The sequence below is a fragment of the Danio rerio genome, chromosome 8 (genome assembly GCF_052040795.2).
Source record: "Danio rerio strain M-AB ecotype USA chromosome 8, GRCz13ab, whole genome shotgun sequence".
NCBI lineage: Eukaryota > Metazoa > Chordata > Actinopteri > Cypriniformes > Danionidae > Danio > Danio rerio.
In genome coordinates, this window is record NC_141028.1 from 8181645 (window position 1) to 8206504 (window position 24860).

At 36.6% G+C, this 24860-nt stretch overlaps 2 protein-coding genes across 4 annotated transcripts in view; one reads left to right on the top strand and one right to left on the bottom strand.

Moving 5' to 3' along the window:
• Positions 1 to 23801, bottom strand: part of LOC147835500 (uncharacterized) — a 345699-nt gene extending 321898 nt beyond the window's left edge. For both annotated transcript variants that reach the window (XM_087264220.1, XM_087264219.1), the window contains exon 1: positions 23712 to 23801. In XM_087264220.1, the coding sequence (XP_087120346.1) occupies positions 23712 to 23763 (52 nt within the window). In that variant the 5' untranslated portion in view covers positions 23764 to 23801. The remainder of the gene's footprint in view (positions 1 to 23711) is intronic.
• lrrtm4l2 (leucine rich repeat transmembrane neuronal 4 like 2) overlaps positions 1 to 24648 on the top strand; it is a 66121-nt gene extending 41473 nt beyond the window's left edge. The window contains exon 3 of one of the 2 annotated variants that reach the window (XM_087264217.1): positions 22780 to 24648. In XM_087264217.1, the coding sequence (XP_087120343.1) occupies positions 22780 to 22845 (66 nt within the window). In that variant the 3' untranslated portion in view covers positions 22846 to 24648. The remainder of the gene's footprint in view (positions 1 to 22779) is intronic. The other variant, XM_087264218.1, reaches the window with a different exon arrangement.
• Positions 24649 to 24860: the final 212 nt, after the last annotated feature.

Here is a 24860-nt window from a genome sequence, read left to right on the forward strand (position 1 = left end):
TCAAAGCTTCTTTCATGTTTCTTTCGTTGAATATAAATATATATATATATATGCTTCGTTTGTGGAATCGGCTTCTTTTGTGGTTTTCAAATTCCTGGTTATTTAAAGTCATCCGACAGCCCAGTAGTGCTTTTACGGTCATATTTTTTGTTCAAGAGGCTTTGTCCGTATTCACTTTAATTGCATGAAACGGCACTGAACAGTCCTCTTGTGTTTCACAAAAGAAATAAGGATTTCATGACAAGAACATTAGGTTTGAACTGCGCTCTTTATAAATTATGCTTGTTCATATTTTTCATAAATTTGTGTTGAAATTGTATAAGTCTATCTGTTAATCCAATGATGAAACTAACAGCTTGTTTGTAGGTTAAATGCATGTTAGCCTTTTCTAGTGCTTTTGAAAAGAATTGTGTTAAGAGGTCTGCATTCTTGCGACGCTGAAATAAATTTCCGAATAAAGCGCGGGAGCGGTCTAACTGTTTTTATACAGAGAGTTTGTTATATGCTGTCTGGGCTCTGTATAGCTGGGTGGTTTTTGGTTTTGTTCCTGTCTATAAGCGGGAACGGGCTGGGTGATTAGAAAACGAGGCGGGTAGGGCAGCAGGACAACAAATGCTAAATATAAGCAGGACCTGTCGGGTTCGGCCTAAATCCTGGCAGGAGCGAGATTCAAAATTAAGTCCCGGTCAGATCTTTAATTGTGTTATTTAATAAAATTTATTTATTTTAGTTTTTTTTAGCTCAGAATTTAATCTGACTCCAATTTTAAGTGATCGTAAAATTTAGACTATTTCTAGTTGAATGAATGAATCACATTCATCATTTATGACCTAATTCAGAGTTTTGATCTATATCTGATCCCATACTCTTCAGTTATACGTTCATTAGGGACCAAACGCCGCTCAGAGTTTCATGCCTCGGGTTTGCGTGTCTTCTCACGGACGTATGTCGACACGCTGAACTTAGTCAGAGGATGTAGGATTAACTAATACTCAAACAGTCTGGTGGCCAACTGCTCACTCATCCTAAAAAGTAGTGGACTTCAAGACAACTTGCTAATTTCAGCAATTAGATGATAAAAGATCTCCATGCTGTCGTGCCACACTGCTCTGTACAGTCAAGTGTGCCTTAGAATCAAATCTAATCATGTCGAATCATAAAGGTAGCGCAGACTCCACTTAATCTACTAGATAAAAAAGAATTCAGGATAATTCAGAATGAATTAAAACTTTACATTTTATATCAGGTAAAATTGTATTATGCCAATTACATAATAAAACAATCAGAAAGCCAATTCAGAGATAAGATTGTAACAATACAACATCCATAAATCAAAGAGTTAGAGATGCATACCTAACCAGAGAGGTACATTGCAGCAGTCTAAGAGATGCTGCAATGGGGTGTCTTGGCTACAAGATCCCAATGATATTTGTCCACATTTCCTTTAAATACTCAACTCAGAACAAACAGCCATAAATTCAAGACAGTAAAAGCATCACCGAGACCCTTGACTGGTGAATTTGAGGAGTTAATCATCTCTAAGAAGTGAAGATACAAGTGAAATATTACAGTAAAATTAAGACCAATTTACCAATCACACAGATACATTTAAAATGATACCAAATATGAATATAAGGCTATAGGATTAATAAAACCTCTGACATTTTATGTGAAATGTGCTCTAAACTTAGGTCAGGAAGGGGGGCTTGAGGTTAAAAGGAGAAGGGAGAACTTTCTTGCATTCTCCGCTGGTGAGGGTGTAGCTCTGCGTTTCCAGCCTATGTTTGCATTGTCAACAGTGATTTGAATAGAAAAGTTGAACAGCTGGTTAGATCAGAAAGTTTATTGTTGTACTGCATAGCAAATTCTTATGGTCTTGTCTTATGAAATTCCATAACAGTTCTCAGGGTCTGATATTCTGGAGCCTTACAAAATAATCCAGTATGTTGAGTATAGTTCTAGAGCTAAAAACACATCACTTGGTTGACCTTAAACAAAACTAGATAGAGTACAGTACACTTTAAAAAAAAAAAAAAAAAGTGGCTGCATCCGAAACTGCCTACTACACAGTAGGTACTGCATTTGAATTTAAACGTACTACTCGGCCGTTTGAAAAGTACGTTCTATAAAGTATGAATGTGAGAAATATTAATAGAATTCTGACATAGTACATCTGCCATTTTGTCATCATCACGTGACCAACCTGCGTCAGTTGCGTCGCTTCACTCCCATTTATAAATTCTCTCAAGGGGCATTATGACATAGCGCAATGTGCATGGGATCCGCACTTTAGAATCTCGCCGGAAGTAGTAAGACATCCGGGTACTTTTTTTTTAATACTGATTTTCAATTTCTATGAATTCAGACATTCTACTCCGATATTCTGCAATAGGAGCACTGGACCAGTCTCCTTTCACCCTTGTGTATTACTCCACCCACATACAGTGACAAGACAAGCAGAGACACTCTACAGTTGGACAAATATTACTGCTTTTGGACAAAATAATGTACTTTGAGGCTATTTAGTTGAGAATGTAGATGTTTAGATTGCAATTTCATTTATCAGGATAGTGCCTGTTTCTAAATATTTTTAATATCTAAGAGCGCATCAGCAGCCATTAACCACAGACGGTTGATGTCATCTTTCCACAAGATGGTGACAGGACCGCATAATAAGCCCTTAGAAGATTAAATAGCGTAATTTCTAACTATAGTTCATCAAATCATTATTAAACTGGTAAGTGATATTCTAAGTCGATCTCTCTCTTTTGTATGTGGTAGTGCTGTATATACCATGGAAATTGTAGTGTATTGAGTGTGATATGACTTGCATATCAGGAATGAGTGTTGTGGTGGCAGAAAGATAGAAGAAATGCCCTCATATGTTCAGCGTTTGTCCTTATCGCAAACACAACAGCAATCTGGTAGTGATTGTGCTGCTTTTTTCGGGGTTAATTTTTGTGATATCCCGATTAAAACAGAAATACTTTAGACTTTAATACTGCAGGGAGATGTCAATTTAAGCTTTTAAAGTATTAGTTAGCATTTTTAATGCTAAAACCTTTTAAATTTAGATCTTTGAAGAAGCTTTGAGACTGAACTTGCATAACAATTGAATCAACTCCCACAATGAGGACTGTAAATCTACATCTATATATAGGATTACATTTGTACATTTTTGTCACTTTTTCTCAGTTAACAGAAGCAATCAATGAATCAGTAAATAAATAATTACTAAAATGTTTTGTTTTTATTTAATAGATTGTATATTCACATATTTATGCAAAAACACTCTGGGAGCTATGAAATACTTCTCAAAACGATCAAAAAGGTAGCAAGGAAAATATTAAAGTTGGTCTGTGTTTTCTTTTGGATTTAAGTTCCATATGCTTGCATTTAAGGATACATAAGCAGAGCTTTAAAAAGAGCTTTACAAATATAAATTCAATGCACATAATCAGACAACATATTGAGCACGTTCAAAGCATGATGGAAGGAGTTTACTATTTAAATTTTTCACACTAAATATGCACTGAAACTTTTCCTACAACAGAGTTTGTCTGACAGTATAACTTTCATTTCTAGCTTGACGAATCAACCTAAATGTGCTTTACAGTGCCAAGATTTTAGATTCAAAACATATTTTCATTTGAGACATTGAATTACTCACACTGAATTAAACATGCAATGTCACATATTACATCGCAATTAGTAGGCAGTTTGCATTAAATGCTGTTCAGTATGCAGTCCACCAGCGTTCCTTTCCAAACATAGCCGGTCCCCCAATCCAAACTGCACTGAAGAAACAGAATTACAGACTAATCAGCAAGCAAAAGAGGAGTCTTTCCTGCGGAGCGCTTTGAATGTTCATCTCTAAAAAGGTCAAAATCTTCTTTTAGTTATCAGCACGCCTGCAATTGTGGAACTTATTTAACTTGATTTGGTTATTCACAGCTAACAAGCTGTTCCACATTTTGCCCTCTTTCAAAATGTACAAAGGGACACTTAAAAGTGCAGTTAATTTTTTTTCCTTTCTTAAAATGTCCCCTCGGAAAACATCGCAGATATTGCCTTCTCTGCTAGCAGATAGATATTTGCTTTTTTCTCTCCCAACATCAGACATAAAAAAATCATTCTCCAGCTAGTAATAGAGGAAATTACACAGATTCAAAGCTCTACAAGCCTTCTGGGTGTGCATTTGCATAGTGCCATCACAGCCGTCAGAAATGGGAAATTGTTGCATGACCTACATGTTCATTTTACTACACAGTTTTCCAAATTACCTGATGGGAGTGAGTACTGTGGGTGGATGTGTAAACGACACATACATGCACATACATACATACATACATGCAGTAGTTTAGTTAGTTTAGTTTATTTATATAGCACATTTTTTACAACACAACGTTGCCCAAAGTGCTGAACACAATCAATACTAAACATGAAATCTACATCACATAAATAACAATTAAAACATAAGGCAAATCCCTCAACATTAAAAAGGCTCAAATACTAAGGAACAAAGATGGTGTTTCAAACGCTTTTTAAAAACAGGTAGAGTTGGAGCATGTCTGATGTGAGGCGGAAGCCCGTTCCAGAGTTTTGGGGCGACAACAGCAAAAGCCCAATCCCCACTTCGCTTACACCGGGACCTTGGTACAGATAGAATAAATTCATCAGAAGACCTCAGTGACCTACCAGGATTGTATACGTGTAGCAGGTCTGATAAGTAAGATGGTGCCAGATTGTTTAAGGATTTAAAAACAAAGATTAATAGTTTAAAATCAATTCTTGACCTAACAGGCAGCCAGCCCAGAGAGGAAAGAACTGGGGATATGTGCTCAAACTTGCGAGTCCCTGTCAGAAGTCTCGCAGCTGCATTTTGTACTAATTGCAATCTGTTTAGGGCATTTTGACTAATACCCACATACAGAGAATTGCAATAGTCAAGTCTTCCCAAAATAAAAGCATGGATCACCTTCTCAAGGTCATTAAAAGAGAGAAACAACTTTACTTTTGCCACAAGTCGTAAATTTACACAAGTCGTGTATTTACTTGTTTGTTAAATTTCAGATCACTGTCGAATTGAAATCCTAGGTTTCTAACAACAGGTTTTTGATAAGTGGAAAGCTCACCAAAACCTGATAAATGCAGTATCCTCTGGGATCTCATTCAGATTAGAATAATGTAGAAATAAATGAAGAACAAGTGAGCCCTGATTGCACTTGCTGCTTTCCTGCCAAAATTTGTTACTGGAATGTTACTGAAAAAGAAAAGTAAAATAATTTGTATGCATCTCAAGCCAATATACTGTAGAAGTAGAGCAAAAATAAATACAATGGTAAAAAATACTGCAGTAATTACTGCAGTACCTGAGAAAAAAAGTCTTATTGTCGAACCTAGTTGTAAAAAGCAACAAATAATTACTTGACCTCTAACTGATCATTTGGAAAAGTGGCAGAAGGTCAATTTTTCTGATGAATCATCTGTGAAACTGCATCTCAATCATCACAAATACTGCAGAAGACGTACTGGAACCCTCATAGACCCAAGATTCTCACAGTCAGACAATCAGTCAAGTTTGGTGAAAGAAAAATGATGGTTTGGGGTTATATTCAGTATGGGGACATGTTAGCGAACTGCAAAGTGGATGGCAACATCAACAGCCTGAGGTATAAAAACATTTGTGCTGCCCATTACACTACAAACCATAGGAGAGGGCAGATTTTTCAGCATGAAAGCGCTCCTTCTCATACTTCAGCCTCCACATCAAAGCTCCTGCAAGCAAAAAAGGTCAAGGTGCTCCAAGATTGGTCAGCCCAGTCACCAGTCATGAACATTATTGAGCATGTCTTGGGTAAGATGAAGGAGGAGGCATTGAAGATGAATCCAAAGAATCTTGATGAACTCTGGAGTCCTGCAACTACGCTTTCTTTGCCATTAGAGATGACTTTATTATTAAGTGATTTGAGTCATTGCAGAGATGTATGGATGCAGTCCTGCACGGTCATGGGAGTCATATTCAATATTAATTCTTTTTTTTACTGCTCCAATACTTTATATTTTATTCTGTACATTATGTCTGTTAAGTGACAAGACTTTTGTTTAAGCAAAGTCACACCTTACGGTACTAATTAAATAATTAAAAATCAAGGCATGATCATATTTTATTTTGGTAAAATAAGCGTAATCTAGAGGTATCTGCCTTTCATATAAGCCACTTCTGATACCAAATGATCAACTAGAAGTTATTATTTGTTGTTCCAAAAACTTGGATAGGCGACAAGACTTTTGCCAGGTTGTGTATAGTAACGCTATAGTAAAACATGTTAGACTGTATATTTTATAGCATTTACAACTCTTTGTTAATTAATGCTATACTTTATTGTTAGCTATAGTGAACTGATAAAGCAGCGGTGGCCAAAGTTTCTTATGAAGTGCCAAAAAACAGAAGTATATCTCTATATCTATATGAAATTTGCTTAATGCAATCTCATTTTCTTTTTTGGTTTCAGACTATCCACACCTCCTCTGCAGTGTAGAGAGCGCAAGTGAACAGTTGCCAGATTGCAAAGATACACTTATGATGCTATCTTTTTAAGAGAATTATTCTGAGAGGGGAATTTAAAGGGGTCATAAACTGAGAAATCTTAATTGTAATGATCTTTTGAAATAAAAGATGTCACAGGAGTGTAAAAATATCTTGTAATTATCCGAGCTCAAAACTATGTTGTTACTCTGAAAACAGCTCATATTGAAGGCACCTGCCAAAATGACAGAAAATTGAATACATATTTAATAGTGTGAATAAGCCCCGCCTACACAGAAGATCAATGTCTCTTTCTACTTCATTACCTTCACTTTTTAGGTCTGTTAATGTGCAAAAATGTTAGCCAATCACAGCACTGGGTGTTTACTTTGTCTACAGTCTGTCAAACAAATTTAGTGTGTTTTCTGTTTTAAAATTTCTACTTGCTCCTTTTAGACTAGTAAAGTAAACATTGTGAGAAAACAGACTAGCCCCTTGCACTTTCTTTTTAGAAGTATATGATATTTGTTTTATGCAATATCTTCATCTTTGTCTTCAGACTATCCACACCTCCTATGAAGTGCCAGATTGCAAAGATATACATATGATGCGATACTTTTAAGAGAATAGGTCTGTTTGAGGGATTTACAGGGGTCATAATCTGAGAAATGTAAATTTTATGGATTTTTTTTAAATAAAAGAGGTCACAGCAGTGTAAAAATCTCCTGTATTCTCAAAGCACAAAACTTTATTGTTACCTGCCAAAATGACAGGAAATTGAATATGTTATGTAATAGAGTGGATAAGCCCCGCTCACACAGAAGATCAATGCCTCTTTCTACTTCACTGCCCTCACTGTTTAGTTCTGTTAATATGCAAAAATATTAGCTAATCACAGCACTGGGTATTCACTTCTATGTCTATAGTCTGTCACACCCATTCAAACAGCGTGTTCTGATTAAGGTAAAAAACAGCACAAAATTGTTATTTAAATTTATATGTATTTATTTATTTTATTTATTTATTTATTTTATTTTATTTTTAATTTTTTTTGTGTACAATTTTCATAACATTATACAAGAACACCAGGGACAGTACAAAAAAAAAATACTGAGGTAGTTTACGAGCATTTAAACTTCACATATGGCAACTTATAATTTGCAATCAACCAATAAACCAATCAACCAACCAGCCAACCAATCATGTATTTGTAATATTCAGGATTTGTTTGTTTTTAAATTTCTACTTGCTTCTTTTAGACCTGCAAACCTGGCGTTAACAAGGTTTATTCACAGATCAAGTCGCAATAAACATTGTAAGAAAACAGACTAGCCCCTTGCACTTTTTTATTAGAAGTATATCTCTATGACATTTGCTTAATGCAATGTCATCTTTATCTTTGGTTTCAGACTATCCACACCTCCTCTGCAGTGTAGAGAGCGCAAGTGAACAGTTGCCAGATTGCAAAGATACACTTTCTTAAAGGCTGCTATCCTTTTAGGAGAATAGGTCTGATAGGGGGATTTAAAGGGGTCCTAAACTGGGAAATCTAAAGTTTAATGATATTTTGAAATAAAAAAGGTCAAAACTATGTTGTTACTGTAAAAACAGCTAATATTGAGGGCACCTGCCAAAATGACAGGAAATTTAATTTATTATGTAATAGCGGATAAGCCCCGCCTCCACAGCAGATCAATGCCTCTTTCTACTTCACTGCCCTCACTGTTTAGATCTTTTAATATGCAAAAATATTAGCCAGTCACAGCAGTGCTTGTTTACTTATATTTCTACAGTCTGTCACACCCATTCAAACAGAATGTTCTGATGAGGAGTCAAAAACAGCACAGACATATTAAAAAAAAACTCCTATTTGTGTTTTTTCTCTATAATTTTCGGAACATAATTCAATAGTACAAAGTACAAAATAAAAAAAAAAAAAAGGTAGTTCATCAGCTTTTTAAAGTTTACATCTGGCAACCCAAAATTTGCAATCAACCAACCAACCAACCAATATTTAATTGAAATGTTTAGTGTTTGTTTTCAGTTTTTAAATTTCTACTTGCATCTTTTAGACTTGTGAAGCTGGCGTTAACAAGGTTTATTCACAGATCAAGTCGCAGTAAACATTGTGAGAAAACAGACTAGCCTCTTGCACTTTCTTATTAGAAGTATATCTCTATGACATTTGCTTAATGCAATCTCATCTTCATTTTTGGTTTCAGACTATCCACACCTCCTCTGCAGTGTAGAGAGCTCAAGTGAACGGTTGCCAGATTGCAAAGATACACTTATGATGCTACCTTTTTAAGAAAATAGGTCTGATAGGGGGATTTAAAGGGGTCATGAACTCGGAAATCTAAATTTGAATGATCTTTAGAAATAAGGTCACAGCAGTACAAAAATATCCTGTAATTTTCAGAGCTTAAAACTATGTTTTTACTCTAAAAACAGCTCATATTGAAGGCACCTGCGAAAATGACAGGAAATTGAATATGTTATGTAATAGTGTGAATAAGCCCCGCCTACACAGAAGATCAATGTCTCTTTCTACTTCACTGCCTTTACTGTTTAGTTCTGTTAATGTGCAAAAATGGTAGTCAATCACAACAACAAACACTAAATATAACAAATAATTGATTGATTGATTGATTGATTGATTGATTGATTGATTGATTGATTGATTGATTGATTGATTGATTGATTGCAAAAAAGTTAGCTAATGACAGCAGTGGGCATCTACCTTAGTATCTACAGTCTGTCACACCTATTAAAACAGTGCCAATGTGGGGTCAAAAACAGCACAAAAACTCAATTTTTAAATTGTGATTTTTTTAAATTTTAAATATTGATGACATTACGTGGACCTCAGGTAACAGTATAAAATAAAATCAAATAAAAAAAAAACAAAATAAAATAAAACAGAATTAAATTAAATTAAATGGCAGTTCATGACCTCTTTAAAGTCCACAATAACTGGAAGCTGCAACCATTTTTTATTGTATTTTAACACAGTTCCTAGAGAAACAAAATATTAAACGAGAAAACAGTGGGTGTGGCTTGTTTTTTCAACTGTGAGCTGATTGGATGTAGTAAAGTAGGCATTTCATTTAAAAAGATCTGGAAAAGGGTTTCAGGGGAGGTTTTACAACCTAACAGACTCCTCCGTACCATTTCTGTTGATTGTCAAAACTGACAGTAGTAGGGACATGGTTAAGTATGTTAGCCCCACCCAATACCTCAGACAGACCTAATCTGAAAACAAAAAGGAAGCCCTTTCAGATTTTTAATTTCAGATTACAAGGGCAAACAAATTTTTTTCTTAATGACATGCGCTGATGAATTGTTCACCAAATTAGCAATGTGAGCTAACCAAATCATATGGTTAGTTTTGATTTTATTTGGACTTTAAACTTCAAATCTGGCAACCAAACATTAGCAATCAAACAACCAACAAATCAATCAATAAAACAATAAATGAGTAAATAATTATTTATTTATAATATTTTATTGCTTGTTTTGTTTTGTTTTTTTGTTTTTTCTTCGTACTTCTTTTCTTCTCTTGGAAAGGAAAAACAAACATACACTGCTTTGCAAATTGTGTATTTATTCTACGCCATTTTGTAGTATAAAAAGTGCAGTCTCACTGAAAACTCTAAAAAAAAAATAATAATAAAAAAAAGAAGAATCGCACTATAAATACCCAGATGATGCACTTATTCAATCGTAAAAAAAAAAAAAAAAAAAAGTGTGGACTGTTGGAAACTTCACATATAACGACCACTGCTTTGGGATTACCTTATTTATTTTGGATTGTGAAAAGCAAAACTCTCCTATGAGAGTGATTAAAGCGCCTCCCAGTGGTAAATGCAGTTATACTCATGGCAGGTATTATTTGATTTATTTAGTTTGGTCATTTATTTCACTAATTTAGCAACCGACAAAAGTCATCAGGGTAACAGTTTGAATTTCTGCTTAGTAAAAAAAAAAAAAACTGTGTTATATCTGGGGCGACACTACATATATATACTATGCTGTTGACTGTATAAGTGCATATTGTATAAAGTGCCATTTGGGACGCAGCAATAGAGTTTATTAGCAAAATTAACTCTCCTGCAGAAGTCAGCTATGTCAATATGGTCTCAAACATTCAACATTAATCTCAGCAAAAGACGAAACTGACCAAAACACTTACGTTTCAACTGAGTATTTATTTTGCCCCTTAGGAACTTTGAGGAACATTAGATTTATTACGAAGATCGTAAAATCTTTGACTTCATCATAAAAACATCAATACAGCAAGCGTCTGAGAAATAACACAAAAACAATGTTGACAAAATGACAAATAATTGCATACATCAAAATAAAAACCACAATATGACTCAAGAGAAAGAGGAGCCTCTGAGAAATAATAATAACCTTTCCTTTCTTGATCTCTGTACTGTTAGATTCACTTCACCCATCTGCCACATTAAATGAAATGTGTTCAGACCTGGCGAAGTGTTGATGTTTTTATTTGTCATCATAAGAATTTATGAGGCCCATCAGTTAATTTGCATCACCGCATGACTCATGATTGTATTGTACAGGCGGAGAGGTGGAGTGGCCATCAAGATTTATAAGCGTGCACATTTACGTGTCGCAGTGTTTGGCTTGCTTTTCCAGGGGCCGCTGTCCTCGATTCACAACGGCTGATAAATCAAGGCCGAGTTTGCATACAAACCCGTGCACATGTTAACACGCACGACTGCAGAAGTGTGCTGAAAGAACAGTTGGACTACAGAGGTGCACATCCAGAGCTGGCATTTTGATAATATTTGTTATTTTTTTCTGCACAGAAATGAGTAGCTCTGAAGGACAGGCACATTTACGGCCTCTCAGGAGGCCTAATCAATGGTAAGGTGAGCGCTATCTATTCTCCGTCTGGAAACCTCTATTGCAGGACTGATGAGGTGCAAATTAAAAAGCCATTAGCAAAGCATCTCTATCAGCGGCGAGAAGAGTGCTCGTGTCAGCGGTTATCTGAGGTCTGAGTGATTTATGGCAATCAGAGAAATCGCGAAACAATCCTGATCAAAAGGAAACACAGTTGGAGTCCAGCTTTATCGATAAACACGAAGACTCAGACAAGCTGCGGTGGTGTTTAAATGAGCAATGAGAGCCTGAATTTGGCCCAAAACAATTAAAAACAATTAAAAAAACAATTAAAAAACGATGGATGGATGGATGGATGGATGGATGGATGGATGGATGGATGGATGGATGGATGGATGGATGGATGGATGGATGGATGATTGGATGGATGGATGGATGGGAGACATGGAGTGATATAGAAATGGATGGATGGATGGATGGATGGATGGATGGATGGATGGGAGAAATGGAGTGATAGCGAAATGGATGGATGGATGGATGGATGGATGGATGGATGGATGGATGATTGGATGGATGATTGGATGGATGATTGGATGGATGGATGGATGAGAGAAATGGAGTGATATAGAAATGGATGGATGGATGGATGGATGGATGGATGGATGGATGGATGGATGGGAGAAATGGAGTGATAGCGAAATGGATGGATGGATGGATGGATGGATGGATGATTGGATGGATGATTGGATGGATGATTGGATGGATGGATGGATGGATGGGAGAAATGGAGTGATATAGAAATGGATGGATGGATGGATGGATGGATGGGAGAAATGGAGTGATAGCGAAATGGATGGATGGATGGATGGATGGATGGATGGATGGAGGAAATGTGAGTGATAGAGAAATTGATGGATGGATGGATGGAAAAATTGATAAATGGATGGATGAATAGGTGCATAGAAATGGATGGATGGATGAGTAGGAGCATAGAGATTTATGGATGAATAGTCGGGTGGATGGATGGGTGGATGAAGAAATGGAGGGATGGATGATAAATAGTTGGGTTGAGGATGGATGGATGGATGGATGGATGGAAAAATTGATCAATGGATGGATGAATAGGTGCATAGATATGGATGGATAGAGGGATGATAAATGGATGGATGGATGAATAGGTGCATATGGATGGATGGAAGGATGGATGGATGGATGGATGGATGGATGGATGGATGGATGGATGGATGGATGGATGGATGATTGGATGGATGATTGGATGGATGGATGGATGGGAGAAATGGAGTGATATAGAAATGGATGGATGGATGGATGGATGGATGGATGGATGGATGGATGGATGGATGGATGGAAGAAATGGAGTGATAGCGAAATGGATGGATGGATGGATGGAGGAAATGTGAGTGATAGAGAAATTGATGGATGGATGGATGGAAAAATTGATAAATGGATGGATGAATAGGTGCATAGAGATGGATGGATGGATGAGTAGGAGCATAGAGATTTATGGATGAATAGTCGGGTGGATGGATGGGTGGATGAAGAAATGGAGTGATGGATGATAAATAGTTGGGTTGAGGATGGATGGATGGATGGATGGATGGATGGAAAAATTGATCAATGGATGGATGAATAGGTGCATAGATATGGATGGAGGATAGAGGGATGATGGATGGATGGATGGATGAATAGGTGCATATGGATGGATGGAAGGATAGATGGATGGATGGATGGATGGATGGATGGATGGATGGATGGATGGATGGATGGATGGATGGAGAAATCGTAATGAATGGAGAAAATTAGTTATGGATGGATGAAAAGTCGGGTGGATGGAAAGATAAATGGAGTGATGGATGGATGGATGGATATATGAACTGATAGAGGGATGGATGAATGGATGGAGAAATGGGTGATTGATTGATGAATAGTTAGGTGGATGGATGGATGGATGGATGGATGGATGGATGGAGAAATGGAGTGATAAAGGGATGGCTGGAGAGACAGGATGAACATAGAAGGAAAAAATGAGAAGAAGACAGATTAAAAAGTGGAACAAGTTGCTAAAAGAACACAAACAAACATCAAATACAAAAACAGAAAAATCTTCAAATATGATCTGACCCCTAGTTTGTTTTGTGAGTACAAGTTATTGGCTTTCAGTAGACAACACAGACTCCCTGCATGCAGATATAATCGCTTTACAAAATCTCTTTTTCTTTTACCTAAATCAATTAGACTTTTAAATATGCATTTTATTCGTTGTTGAACATTAGTGTTGATTTGTGTTTCGTTCAGTGTGTGCAAATGCATGCCTAGGCTCCAAGAAAAAAAATCCCCACTGAGGATAATAAAGTGAATAAAGAACAAACATTGGACAGAATACACTATCAGAAAACTGAACTAGCAATCATGTATAGATTGTTTGAGCTACAGAACAACAGAAAGAACGAACAGCGTATAACAAAATGTACTGACATATCAAATGACAAACACAACGTATAGAACAGTATATAGACTTGGTCCATGTCACATCATAGCCAGGTTTTAGACAGACAGATGCAAAACATCCATGAACGGTTTCCTTATCAGAAGCGACTATTTTAATTTCGTCTCTGCTTGTTGGAGCCTACAGATTAGAAAAGGCTTTGCCATTGTGTTATTATTTGGTTGTGATCATTTTTGTACGCACTGGGAGAGTATGAATATTTTCGTGTATTTCAAAGGGGTCATGATTTACCTCAGTTATTGTACTGTTCTCTGAGGTCCACTTATGTTCTGAAGATATTTTCAACTTCCAAAAAACATCATCTTTTCAATTATTAATTTTCGTTCGGCTTAGTCCCTTATTTATTAGAGGTGTTTACAGCGGAATGAACCACCCACTATAATTCTGGCATATGTTTTACACAGCAGATACTCTTCGGACTGCAACTCAGTACTAGGAAACACACATGCACTCTTGCATTCACACACACACTCATACATTACGACCAATTTAGTTTATTCCATTCACCTGTAGCGCATGTCTTTGGATTTGTGGGGGAAACCGAAGCACCCGATGCCAATTTGCCCAGACAGGATTCGAATCCTCAACCTTCTTGCTGTAAGGTGACAGTACTAACCACTGAGCCACCGTGCTGCCTAAAAGCATCATCATTTAAAAGCAGACACAACATATAGAGTTTCCCAGTGATGGGATGCAGCTGAAAAGGCATCCAGTGAGTAAAACATATGCTGGATAAGTTGGCGGTTCATTCTGCTGTTTCGACCGCTGATTAATAAAGGGACTAAGCCGAAAAGAAGATGAATAAATGAACAAAATATAGAACAGCTTATAGACTTGGTCTATAGATATTTACATTAGACGTCGCCGACGCTAATGTTGTCTATTGGAAGGAATGCATCAATAGAGCCGCCATTTTAGTACAGAGTTGCGCTCGTTTGAAATGAATGTGGGACCAAGGTGCTGTGAAAGACTGGGCATCTGGAAACATTGATATATAGACACATATAGATATCTACATTCGGGAGTTTTCTCGTTGGTCAATATGCAAATATTTTTTTAAATGAACAAAATTATCATTTGACATCACTTTTCTGCATTGATGATATGTGACTGCATGGGCATTGCCGACAAGTTGCGTGTGTTTATGTGCATGGAAATTTATTATCCTCCCTCTCTGTTGAACTTGATCTAATCTGTGTCCTGAAACACACCTCTTCTCCTGCTTTCACTTCAAATGCTAACAGAGGGGGCAATTGGTTTATGTATGAATCTCCGTTATGAACGACTCATATGAACCATCAATACTCCTGCATCTCAATCTGCACCTTTCTTATTTAAATCATATATAACATATCTAATATTTAATAGTTTAGGGTGGACAGTATGCACATTGAGGTGCAAACACTGTTATGTTATCAGGCACCCTTATAAGTTACTTTAAAAACTAGCCATTACTTCACCTAGCCGACAATAATACAAGTTTCTGGCACAGCAGCGTCTTGTTGTCAAGTTTCATTTTCAGTTTGCAGATTTTATTCAACAAAACTAGCATAAGCCTAGAATTTAGAGCAAATTGATGCTTCTTTGCCTTACGGTCAGTGCAGTAAGTGACTGTATTATCATCAATAATGTTACTAGTTGAGCATAAACGTTCGTAACATACAAAATCCTAAAAAACTAAATCTTCCCTATGAAATGTTCTGCCTTTATGCTCTGTCTGCTCGTTGCTATACCCATACACAGCACAAAAGTCCAGCATCTTGAATGACTTCTGTCCTGGGAGCACCGTACAAATGTGGCGATGGTATTGACAAAGGCTCAGGGTCCATATGCAATATCTAGAGTACATTCATTTGAAGTCAGAATTATTAGCCGCCTTTTTCTCTTTTTTAAATATTTTCCAAATCGTGTTTAACAGAGCGAGAAAATTTTAACAGTATGAATGATAATATTTTTTAATATTATAAATTATAATATTTTTTTCTGGAGAAAGTCTTATTTGTTTTATTTTAGCTAGAATAAAAGCAGTTTAAAAAAATTTTATGAACCATTTTAAGGTGAAAATTAAGCTATATATTTTTTATTTCGATATTCTACAGAACAAACCATCGTTATACAATAACTTGCCTAACCTGCCTAGTCAACCTAATTAACCTAGTTAAGCGTTTAAATGTCACTTTAAGCTGTACTGAAGTGTATTGAAAAGTAACTAGTAAAATATTACTGTCATCAATGCAAAGATCAAATATATCAGTTATTAGAAATGAGTTATTAAAACTGTTATGTTAAGAAATGTGGTGGAAAAAAAAATCTCCACATTAATCAGAAATTGAGGGAAAAAATAATTTGGGGGACTAATAATACTTTAACTGTATCTATGGACTTGGTGCATGTCGCTTCATAGCTAAGTTTTAGACAGACAGCAAAGAAACCACACTAAAGACCTGAATATTTTCTTATTTATCTATTCATGTTGTGTTTGCATAATGTCAACATGACCTTGAATTATGTTTTGAAAGCTTCATGTGTGATTTGAATGTGTTGAATATGTTTTAAAGCACACACTGCTCTGCTCACTCTGCATTTCTATTTCTAATTTAATGCTAATTTAACATTAAGCTAAAAGCTTATAATAATGATTACGTTAATAATCTCTTGCTTAAGCTTTCAAAACACATTTCAAATAATTTTTATTGCTTTTATTATACAATCTAACTCTACTTGGTAAAAGCCAATATAGAAAGTTTTAGGCATTATTCGATCCGTAATAACCTTGAGAGAGAGAATAAAAGACATAAGCTGTTAATATGCATGTTTGCTTGTGAATGAAATGAGATAAGAAAACAGACCGGCAACAGAATAACTATACAAAGATGTTTTTCGACTACTTCAGAAAACATATGCAGAAAACATACAGCACAAACCGATGTGATTAATGACTCTCTTTATCTGCTTCTTATTCAGTGAATTAGTTAAAAGAACATCGCAACACTAAACTCAATATCCATTTGAAAACATCAGCTCAATATTTTATACTTTCAGTAAAAAGAAAGTTGGTGATTTGATTTAAAAATACAGTTGAAGTCAGAATTTTTAGTCCTCTCGAATTATTAGCCCCCTGTATATTTTTTACTTAATTTCTGTTCAACAGAGAGACATTTTTAATTTCACATTTGTAATCATAATAGTTTTAGTGACTAAATTATTAACTATTATCTGATTTCTGTTATCTTTGCCATGAGGACAGTAAAGTTTTCTAGTTTTACTAGATATTTTTCAAGATACTAGTGTTCAGCTTAAAGTAACATTTAAAAGCTTAACAAGGTTCATTAGGTTAATTAGGCAAGTCATTGTATAACAACGTTTTGTTCTGTAGTCAATAGAAGAAAAAAAAAATGATTAAGCAGGCTAATAATACTAACCTTAACATAATACTTAAATAAACAAAACAGTTTTTTTTTCTTTAGCCAAAATAAAACAAATAAGTCTCAAGAAGAAATATATTATAGGAAATACTTAGTTGGCGGTTCATTCCGCTGTGGCGACCCCGGATTAAAAAAGGGACTAAGCCGACAAGAAAATGAATGAGTTTTTCTATAGATGCTTTACAGATTATCATTATACATTAATGTATGTGTTTGTATATATATTTGTATTTTCCTTTTTTTTCTCTCTCTCTCTCTTTTCCCATATATGCAAGTGGGTGTTTGTGTATCTATGCTGAATTTATGATGATAGTAGACTTTGCTTGTTAAATTATTTGAGTGCCATTTGAGATGTTTAAATGAGTCATGTGACCGTAGTACTCAAAAGAGACTCTAGACGCCCCTGATCACTGTTACCCTGATGAAGGCAGACTTCTGCCGAAACGCGTAGAGACGTTTAGAGATTTAGCCATGTGAATAAAGACTTTTTACATTTTTCACTTTATTCGAGTGCCTTGGACTGATTCTTGTTTCTGTGAAATACTCCTTGCCCTGTTAAACAGCATTTGTGAAATATTTGAAAACGAAAACAAAAATTCACGAGAGGACTAATAATTCTGACTTCTTTTTTCAAACCAATTTACCAAAGGAGGCATATTATTTACTGATAATATGAATCTTTATCAGTAAATACACAACGATTTCCATCCATACTTGCCATTTTAATCTAGCTTACGAAGTAAATTTAAAAACACCAGTATACTTGAATTGCTGACCATAAAATAAAATCCATCTTACTTTTTTATTCAATGGCTGTTTATAATAAATCTACAGTAATACAATAATACAGATATTGCAGTAGCTAATGATTATACCCAATGCAAATTGGAACATAAAACATTATGTTATGAATAAGTGAAAATAAAAGGGCGAGGCAGTGGTGCAGTAGGTAGTGCTGTCACCTAACAAGAAGGTCGCTGGTTCGAACCTCGGCTCAGTTGGCATTTCTGTGTGAAGTTTGCATGTTATCCCTGCCTTCGCGTGGGTTTCAGACATGCGGTACAGGTGAATTGGGTAGGCTAAATTGTCTGTAGTGTATGAGTGTGTCTGAATGTGTGTGTGAATGATTCCCAGAGATGGGTTGCGGCTGGAAGGGTATCCGCTGTGTAAAAACTGCGTAAAAACTTGCTGGATAAGTCTTAAATCAGTCGTAAGTCTTAATAGTCAGGCACATTCATGTCAGTCAGGCAACATGCGCTTGCATGGTCAAGTAAAAATGTTTTGTTTCAGGAGTGCAATACCTAGCTCAACCACTGGGTGTCATACTTAAATACTGTACCTTTAAAATCCATTTAAGCAAAGGTGTGATGAGTGAGAATAGCTTATTCAACGACTCAAGGTTAGTTATTTACACTTAATAAAAAGGCAATGACTTTTTCTAATCTGTCGAGTCATATTACACATAACACACATACACTGCATGTACTGTCCAGCATACAAATGTTCATAGTGTTATTATGTTAACTTAAATAAAACAAGTCGTGCCATATAGCTTCTATTGGCTTTATGAATAGTACACCATACTCTCCTTGATCAGCTCAAGAAACACGGATAGCAAAGCTCACTTCATCCACTTTACAAGACATGATAGATGAGTTATTCATAAGCATAATAATTACAACTCTCCATGGAGCCCTGCGATTGAAAGATTAGACCCCTACTGGTTTTTGTGTGTCTTCTCACAGAATGAAGATCATATATTCAACTAACATTGCAAAATAAAAACAGCATGCGCACTCCTCTGTTGGGCAAATGATTACATGAAGCTTGTTGACTACAGGAAAAGATGTTTTAAACGGGATAACAAATTGCTTTGATGTTTGTGAGAAGATGCAGAGCCACTGTGGACAATTGAGGCAAAACATCCATGTATGAACGGTCTCCTTACCAGAAGGGACTATTTTAATTTAGTCTCTGGTTGTTGGAGCTGACAGATTTGAAGTCTTCAAAATCAAAAAGACTTCGAAGTCTTTGCCTTTGTGTTATTATTTGCTTGTGATTCTTTTTGTACTCACTGAGGGGTGTGTGAATATTTTAGTTTTTTTGAAGGGGTCATGAACTACCTCAGTTTTTGTACTGTTCTCTGAGGTCCATTGTTTACAAGATATTTTTAAAAAGCATCATAATTTCATTCATTAATTTCATTCGGCTTAGTCCAGGGGTCACCAATCTCGGACCTGGAGGGCCGGTGTCTGCAGGGTTTAGCTCCAACTTGCCTAAACACACCTGCCTGGATGTTTCAAGTATACCTAGTAAGACCTTGATTAGCTTGTTCAGGTGAGTTTGATTAGAATTGGAGCTAAAATCTGTAGGGCACCGGCCCTCCAGGAACAAGTTTGGTGACCACTGGCTTAGTCCCTTATTTATCAGATGTCACCCCAGAGGAATGAACTGCCAACTATTCTGGCATATATTTTACGCTGTGGGTTTACCCACAATCCAAAGACATGTGGTACATGTAATACATATGTGGCTGTGTAAAACATATGCTGGATAAGTTAGTGGTTCATTCCACTGTGGCAACCCCTGATGTATAAAGGGACTAAGTCGAAGGAAAATGATTGATTCCTATTTTTGACCATCAGAATGGTCTGTTTGAATGGGCGTGGTCAATTATAGATGCAAAAATCACACTCGTTGTGATTGGCTGACAGTTTTGCAGTGAAGCAGGTTTTGATATGTTTGTGGAGGCGGAGCTTATTCAACCTCTTACATCATAGAATAGAACAATGCAGAACCTGTGGTTTTATTAAACACCCTGCAATATAAGTTGATTTTAGAGGAACCACAAAGAGTTGAGTACAGACACATACAGAATGTAATGTTAGATCTTACCGTTGAAACCAGCTTACATACACTCTAACAATAGGAACAAAACCATTTAAAAAAAAAATGTCTGATGGTAAATCATACTAAACTTTTACTATTTTAGGTCCGTTAGGATTACCTAAATCCTTTACATTTGCTAAATGCCAGAATAATGAGAGAATTTTTTTAGAGATGTTTTTATTAATTTCAAGACAGTAAAAAGTTTACATACATTTCCTTTGGATTTTTAAGTTTTACTTTTAAACTGTATAACGTTGGTCAAATGTATAAGGTATCCTTCCACAAGCTTCTTACAATAGTTTGCAGGAATTTTGGCCCATTCCTCCTGAAAGAACGGGTGTAACGGAGTCAGATTTGTAGGCTGTCCTGCTCACACAAGCTTTTTCAACTCTGCCCACAAATTTTCTATAGAATTGAGATCAGGGATTTGTGATGGCCACTCCAAAACATTCACTCTGTTGTCATTAAAGCACATTTTAACTAATTTAGCAGTATGCTTAGGGTCATGATCTGTTTGGGAGACCCATTTGTGGCCAAGTTTTAATTTCCTGGCTGATGTCTTGAGACGTTGCTTCATAACTGCGTTTTTGTTTTACTGTCATGCTTTACAAAAATTCACTCTCTATAATCCCTAATAATAACTCCTGTATAGCAGTCCCACAACATTCTGACACTCAATGACACGCGAGTACCCTGTCAGAAAAGTCTAGTGGCTGGGAATGAGCTTTTACAGTGTCTGCTATAATGTTAATGTTGTTTTTGGAGTGTTTACATAGATGAATATGGCCACTGTGTACATGCACATTATAGTTAGGATCGTATTGCCACATTATAACATAATATATGTCTTCAGGGATTTCCTGAAGATAAATACCAAACAACAACACAACTGGAATAACTACAGCAATTGTAATAGTCTTATCTCATATGAAACAAGAGATTGTAATGACATATGATGACATGTCCAGGTGCTGAAGAGGTGTCACAGTTCTTAGGGGTAAATTTGGAAGCCCTTCTACTTCACACTCTGTTTCAAGGGCCAAAGGGAAAGGAGAAGGGGTACAAAGATAGAATTAGGATTGGGCCTAACTCAGTTACTATTTGCGAAAAGTAACCAGTAACTATTACTTATTACGCTTTTAGAGAAACGTGCCCAACATTGACTGTCAACAGCCCCTTTTTCCAGAAAGGGATCATGTATGAACAGGCCCTTTTTAAAAATATCCATAAACTCGTTCCGGCAGTTTTCCGGAAGGAGAAATTGTAATATTACCAGTAATTTGCAGAAATGATGCTCTGTGTGAACACAAGGAAAAATTGCCGGAAAGATCACATTTACGATTAGAATACGCTAGCGTGAGACGTCTACTCCAGCCAATCAAAACATCAAGTCGCATTCACATCTGCGCTGTTTATGAAAATAAAAGCCTATGAATATTCTCAAGACACATTTAGCTGTTAGATATTGGACAGAAAACATTACAATGTTCCTTCTGAATGCCAACTGTGTAAAAAAAACTGTCGATAAAATGCTTATGTTAAACGGCTGTTGGTTTACCTTCATGCTCTGCTTCAGTTGCTTGATGCGTGCGCAAGTGAAGCAGCCCGTGAGCACCAGCACACACACACAAATTATGCACATCTCGACATGCGAAAGTGTTTTTCAATATGTTTTCATCGAAGTTGTTCACAATACTTTTACTTACCCATCGATAGAAATTGTAATGTATTCAAATGTGTAAGCATTTAGTTGTGGTTCGCGCTTCTGCCTTTGGGTGTCTATTTAAATAAAAGTGAAATCCTCAACAAAAGCCTGACCACTCCTATGTTTACGATTACAAGCGCAGCCGTTTAGAGCTCATTTCTGGTTAATGATGTCTGAATTTACCTATATTTTGGAATGGTCGTGCAAATGGTCTTTTCTGGAAAAATTCCAGAACATCCTTGCATGTGTGAACAGTGCTTTTTTTAATTTACTGGTGAAGTCGTTCTGGTAATTTTAGAAATATTTAACGGTATTGCTGTTTGACACAGGCTAACGAGTTGGACAGTTTTTGTGTTTCTTCAAGTAAAAAACACATCAAAATAAGTTCAAACAAATTTGTGTCCCTACACTGCTTAATTATCATTTTAAACACAAAGAGCTGTTCACTGCATGCACAGGCTAATCTCCCCGTGAAGATGAGCAGATGTGAAACATGCCGAGGTGCATTGGGAACAGACATGCTTTTTAAAAAAAGTGTTCCTAGGTGCAGGAAGAAAGATAGCAAATATATACAGTAGCTGTGGCAGCTAATTGATTCTTCAACGAGAGTTAAAGACAGCTAAGTTCAATTAAAAGCAGAGGATTGTTTGCACAAGAAACATCATCTTGGGAATGCTTTCAAATTAAACACATTTGAAAGCTAATTTGTTTGGCTGCATTGACTCCGGGTGTAAACAACATGCTTAACGCATTCCAATTGTGCTGGAAATGTGCCCAAACACAATGCTATATTTGTCGTGCAAATCTAATTCATCCCTGCTTGTTTTCACAGAATGCATACTCGTATCCCAGACCGCTACCGGGGGCCTGGATGGGAGACGTACCCACAATTCACTGAGGAGGCACACTACTGGCCATTATGATTTGCAGCGGCTCAGATAAAGCCCTTCCTGGATTTTGCTTCAGCGATTTTACAACACAAAGGGAGTGTAATTTGAAAAGAATTAGGCTGAATGGGCGGCACACATCTTCAAACCCTCATTCAAATGTGGAGCAAGTGGATACAGCTTCAATTTGACACCCTTTCCAAACCGGTTTGGTTGTCACATCGGCCAACAATAAACATCCCCCACAATGGGGCTGGCAAGCACGCAAGGCAAATCTATTCAAAATGAACCAGCAAAATCTTTCTCGACGTAACCATTGTTGCTGTATGATAGCTACTACCTGCTCTCCCCCACAGGAAATCGACCTCTAGCGTCCGACCGGCTCAAACCTCCTGTCCCGTTCATCCTTTTGTGTTGTGTAGTGATGTGACAAACGATTCATGCAGAACCATTTGAAAAAGTCTCTCATGATCAGTGGACGGTAATTGCTCAATTGAGCACAGCCCACAAGGATGTTTCTGAGGACCACCAAACAACGGAAGATATTTTTGACTGCTTTGAAAACATCCAGATAAAAAATGCTCGTTTGCAAAGACTGTAACCTCACCATGAGTTCCCACTGTGATTTGATTTCAACCCTGGCTGAACTTGGACTCGCCACAGGAGAGCTCAATTGTGGGTATAGTGTGTATGTGTGTGTGTTGTGGATGTGTTTTTTTGTTCTTTGTTTAAAGCTGGATTTTCCACGCTTTTCTTGGATTTTTTTTAGGAGTCTCTTTGTTCAGACATAAAAGTTAGCTCACTATTTTTGTAAGAGCACCATATCATCATAATGTGATGAATCAAAGAGAGATCAACTTTAAAAACATGGAAATACCTTTGTGTTTTTGAAGCACTTGCATCTGGATGCCTTCTTGTTGCTCTGCCATCTTCAGTCACCAGTCAAGCATCAGAAAGTTGACATTTTCTAGAACAAATAATATTAGCATTATTTTGTGCTACAAACTTGCAGTGGTTCTCAATTGTCAGGCAGCAGATCTGCTCTGATCAGGGGGATAGAAGCTAAACAATAAAATCTTACATCAATGCAGGAGAATAAAGTAAATGTTTAGTTTTTAGTGTAAAAGATGTGTGCAATTAAAGTCTACAGTATTTTTAACAATTATTAGACATTAAAAAGCAAAAATGCAGATTTTGCATGACAATGCTAAAAAAACATATCAAATATCACACAGTCTACACTGATTATGGGTTCACAGGGTTTACAGTATGTTGACCCCAATGTGTTTTATAGGGTGAATTATTTGTCTGACAAGACCATCAATCTTTAGAAACCAAAATAGTATCTATTATAAGTAACTTGTAAAATGTTAGTGTCATTAACTCTTTCCCCATCTTTGATGGTATATTCCAGCTCCCTATGCTTTAACTATTATACATTAGAGAGTACCATCACAGAGGGCCCTAGAGGGCATCTTGTGATTGAGGACAGAAACACTGCAACTTAAAACAAGTGGAGAAGTGGAAACAAGTGCTAAAATTGTTATAAACTATATAAATTTAACCCAGGATGGATGGATGGATGGATGGACATGATAGATAGGATCGATGGGATGTATGGATTTGAAGGATGCGGTGGGTTTGATGGATACAATAGATGGATGGATGATATGATGAATGGATGGAACGAACGGATGGACGGATACTATTGATAGATGGATGGATGGGTGGATAGAATTGATGGATGGATGGGTGAGAATAATTGATAGATGGATGGATGGGTGGATAGAATTGATAGGATGGATTGAGGGGTGAATAAAATTGATTGGAAGGAAGGAAGGAAGGAGGGAGGGAGGGAGGGAGGGAGGGAGGGAGGGAGGGAGGGAGGGAGGGATGGATGGATGGATGGATGGATGGATGGATGGATGGATGGATGGATGGATGGATGGATGGATGGATGGATGGATGGATGGATGGATGGATGGATGGATGGATGGATGGATGGATGGATGGAACGGACAGACGA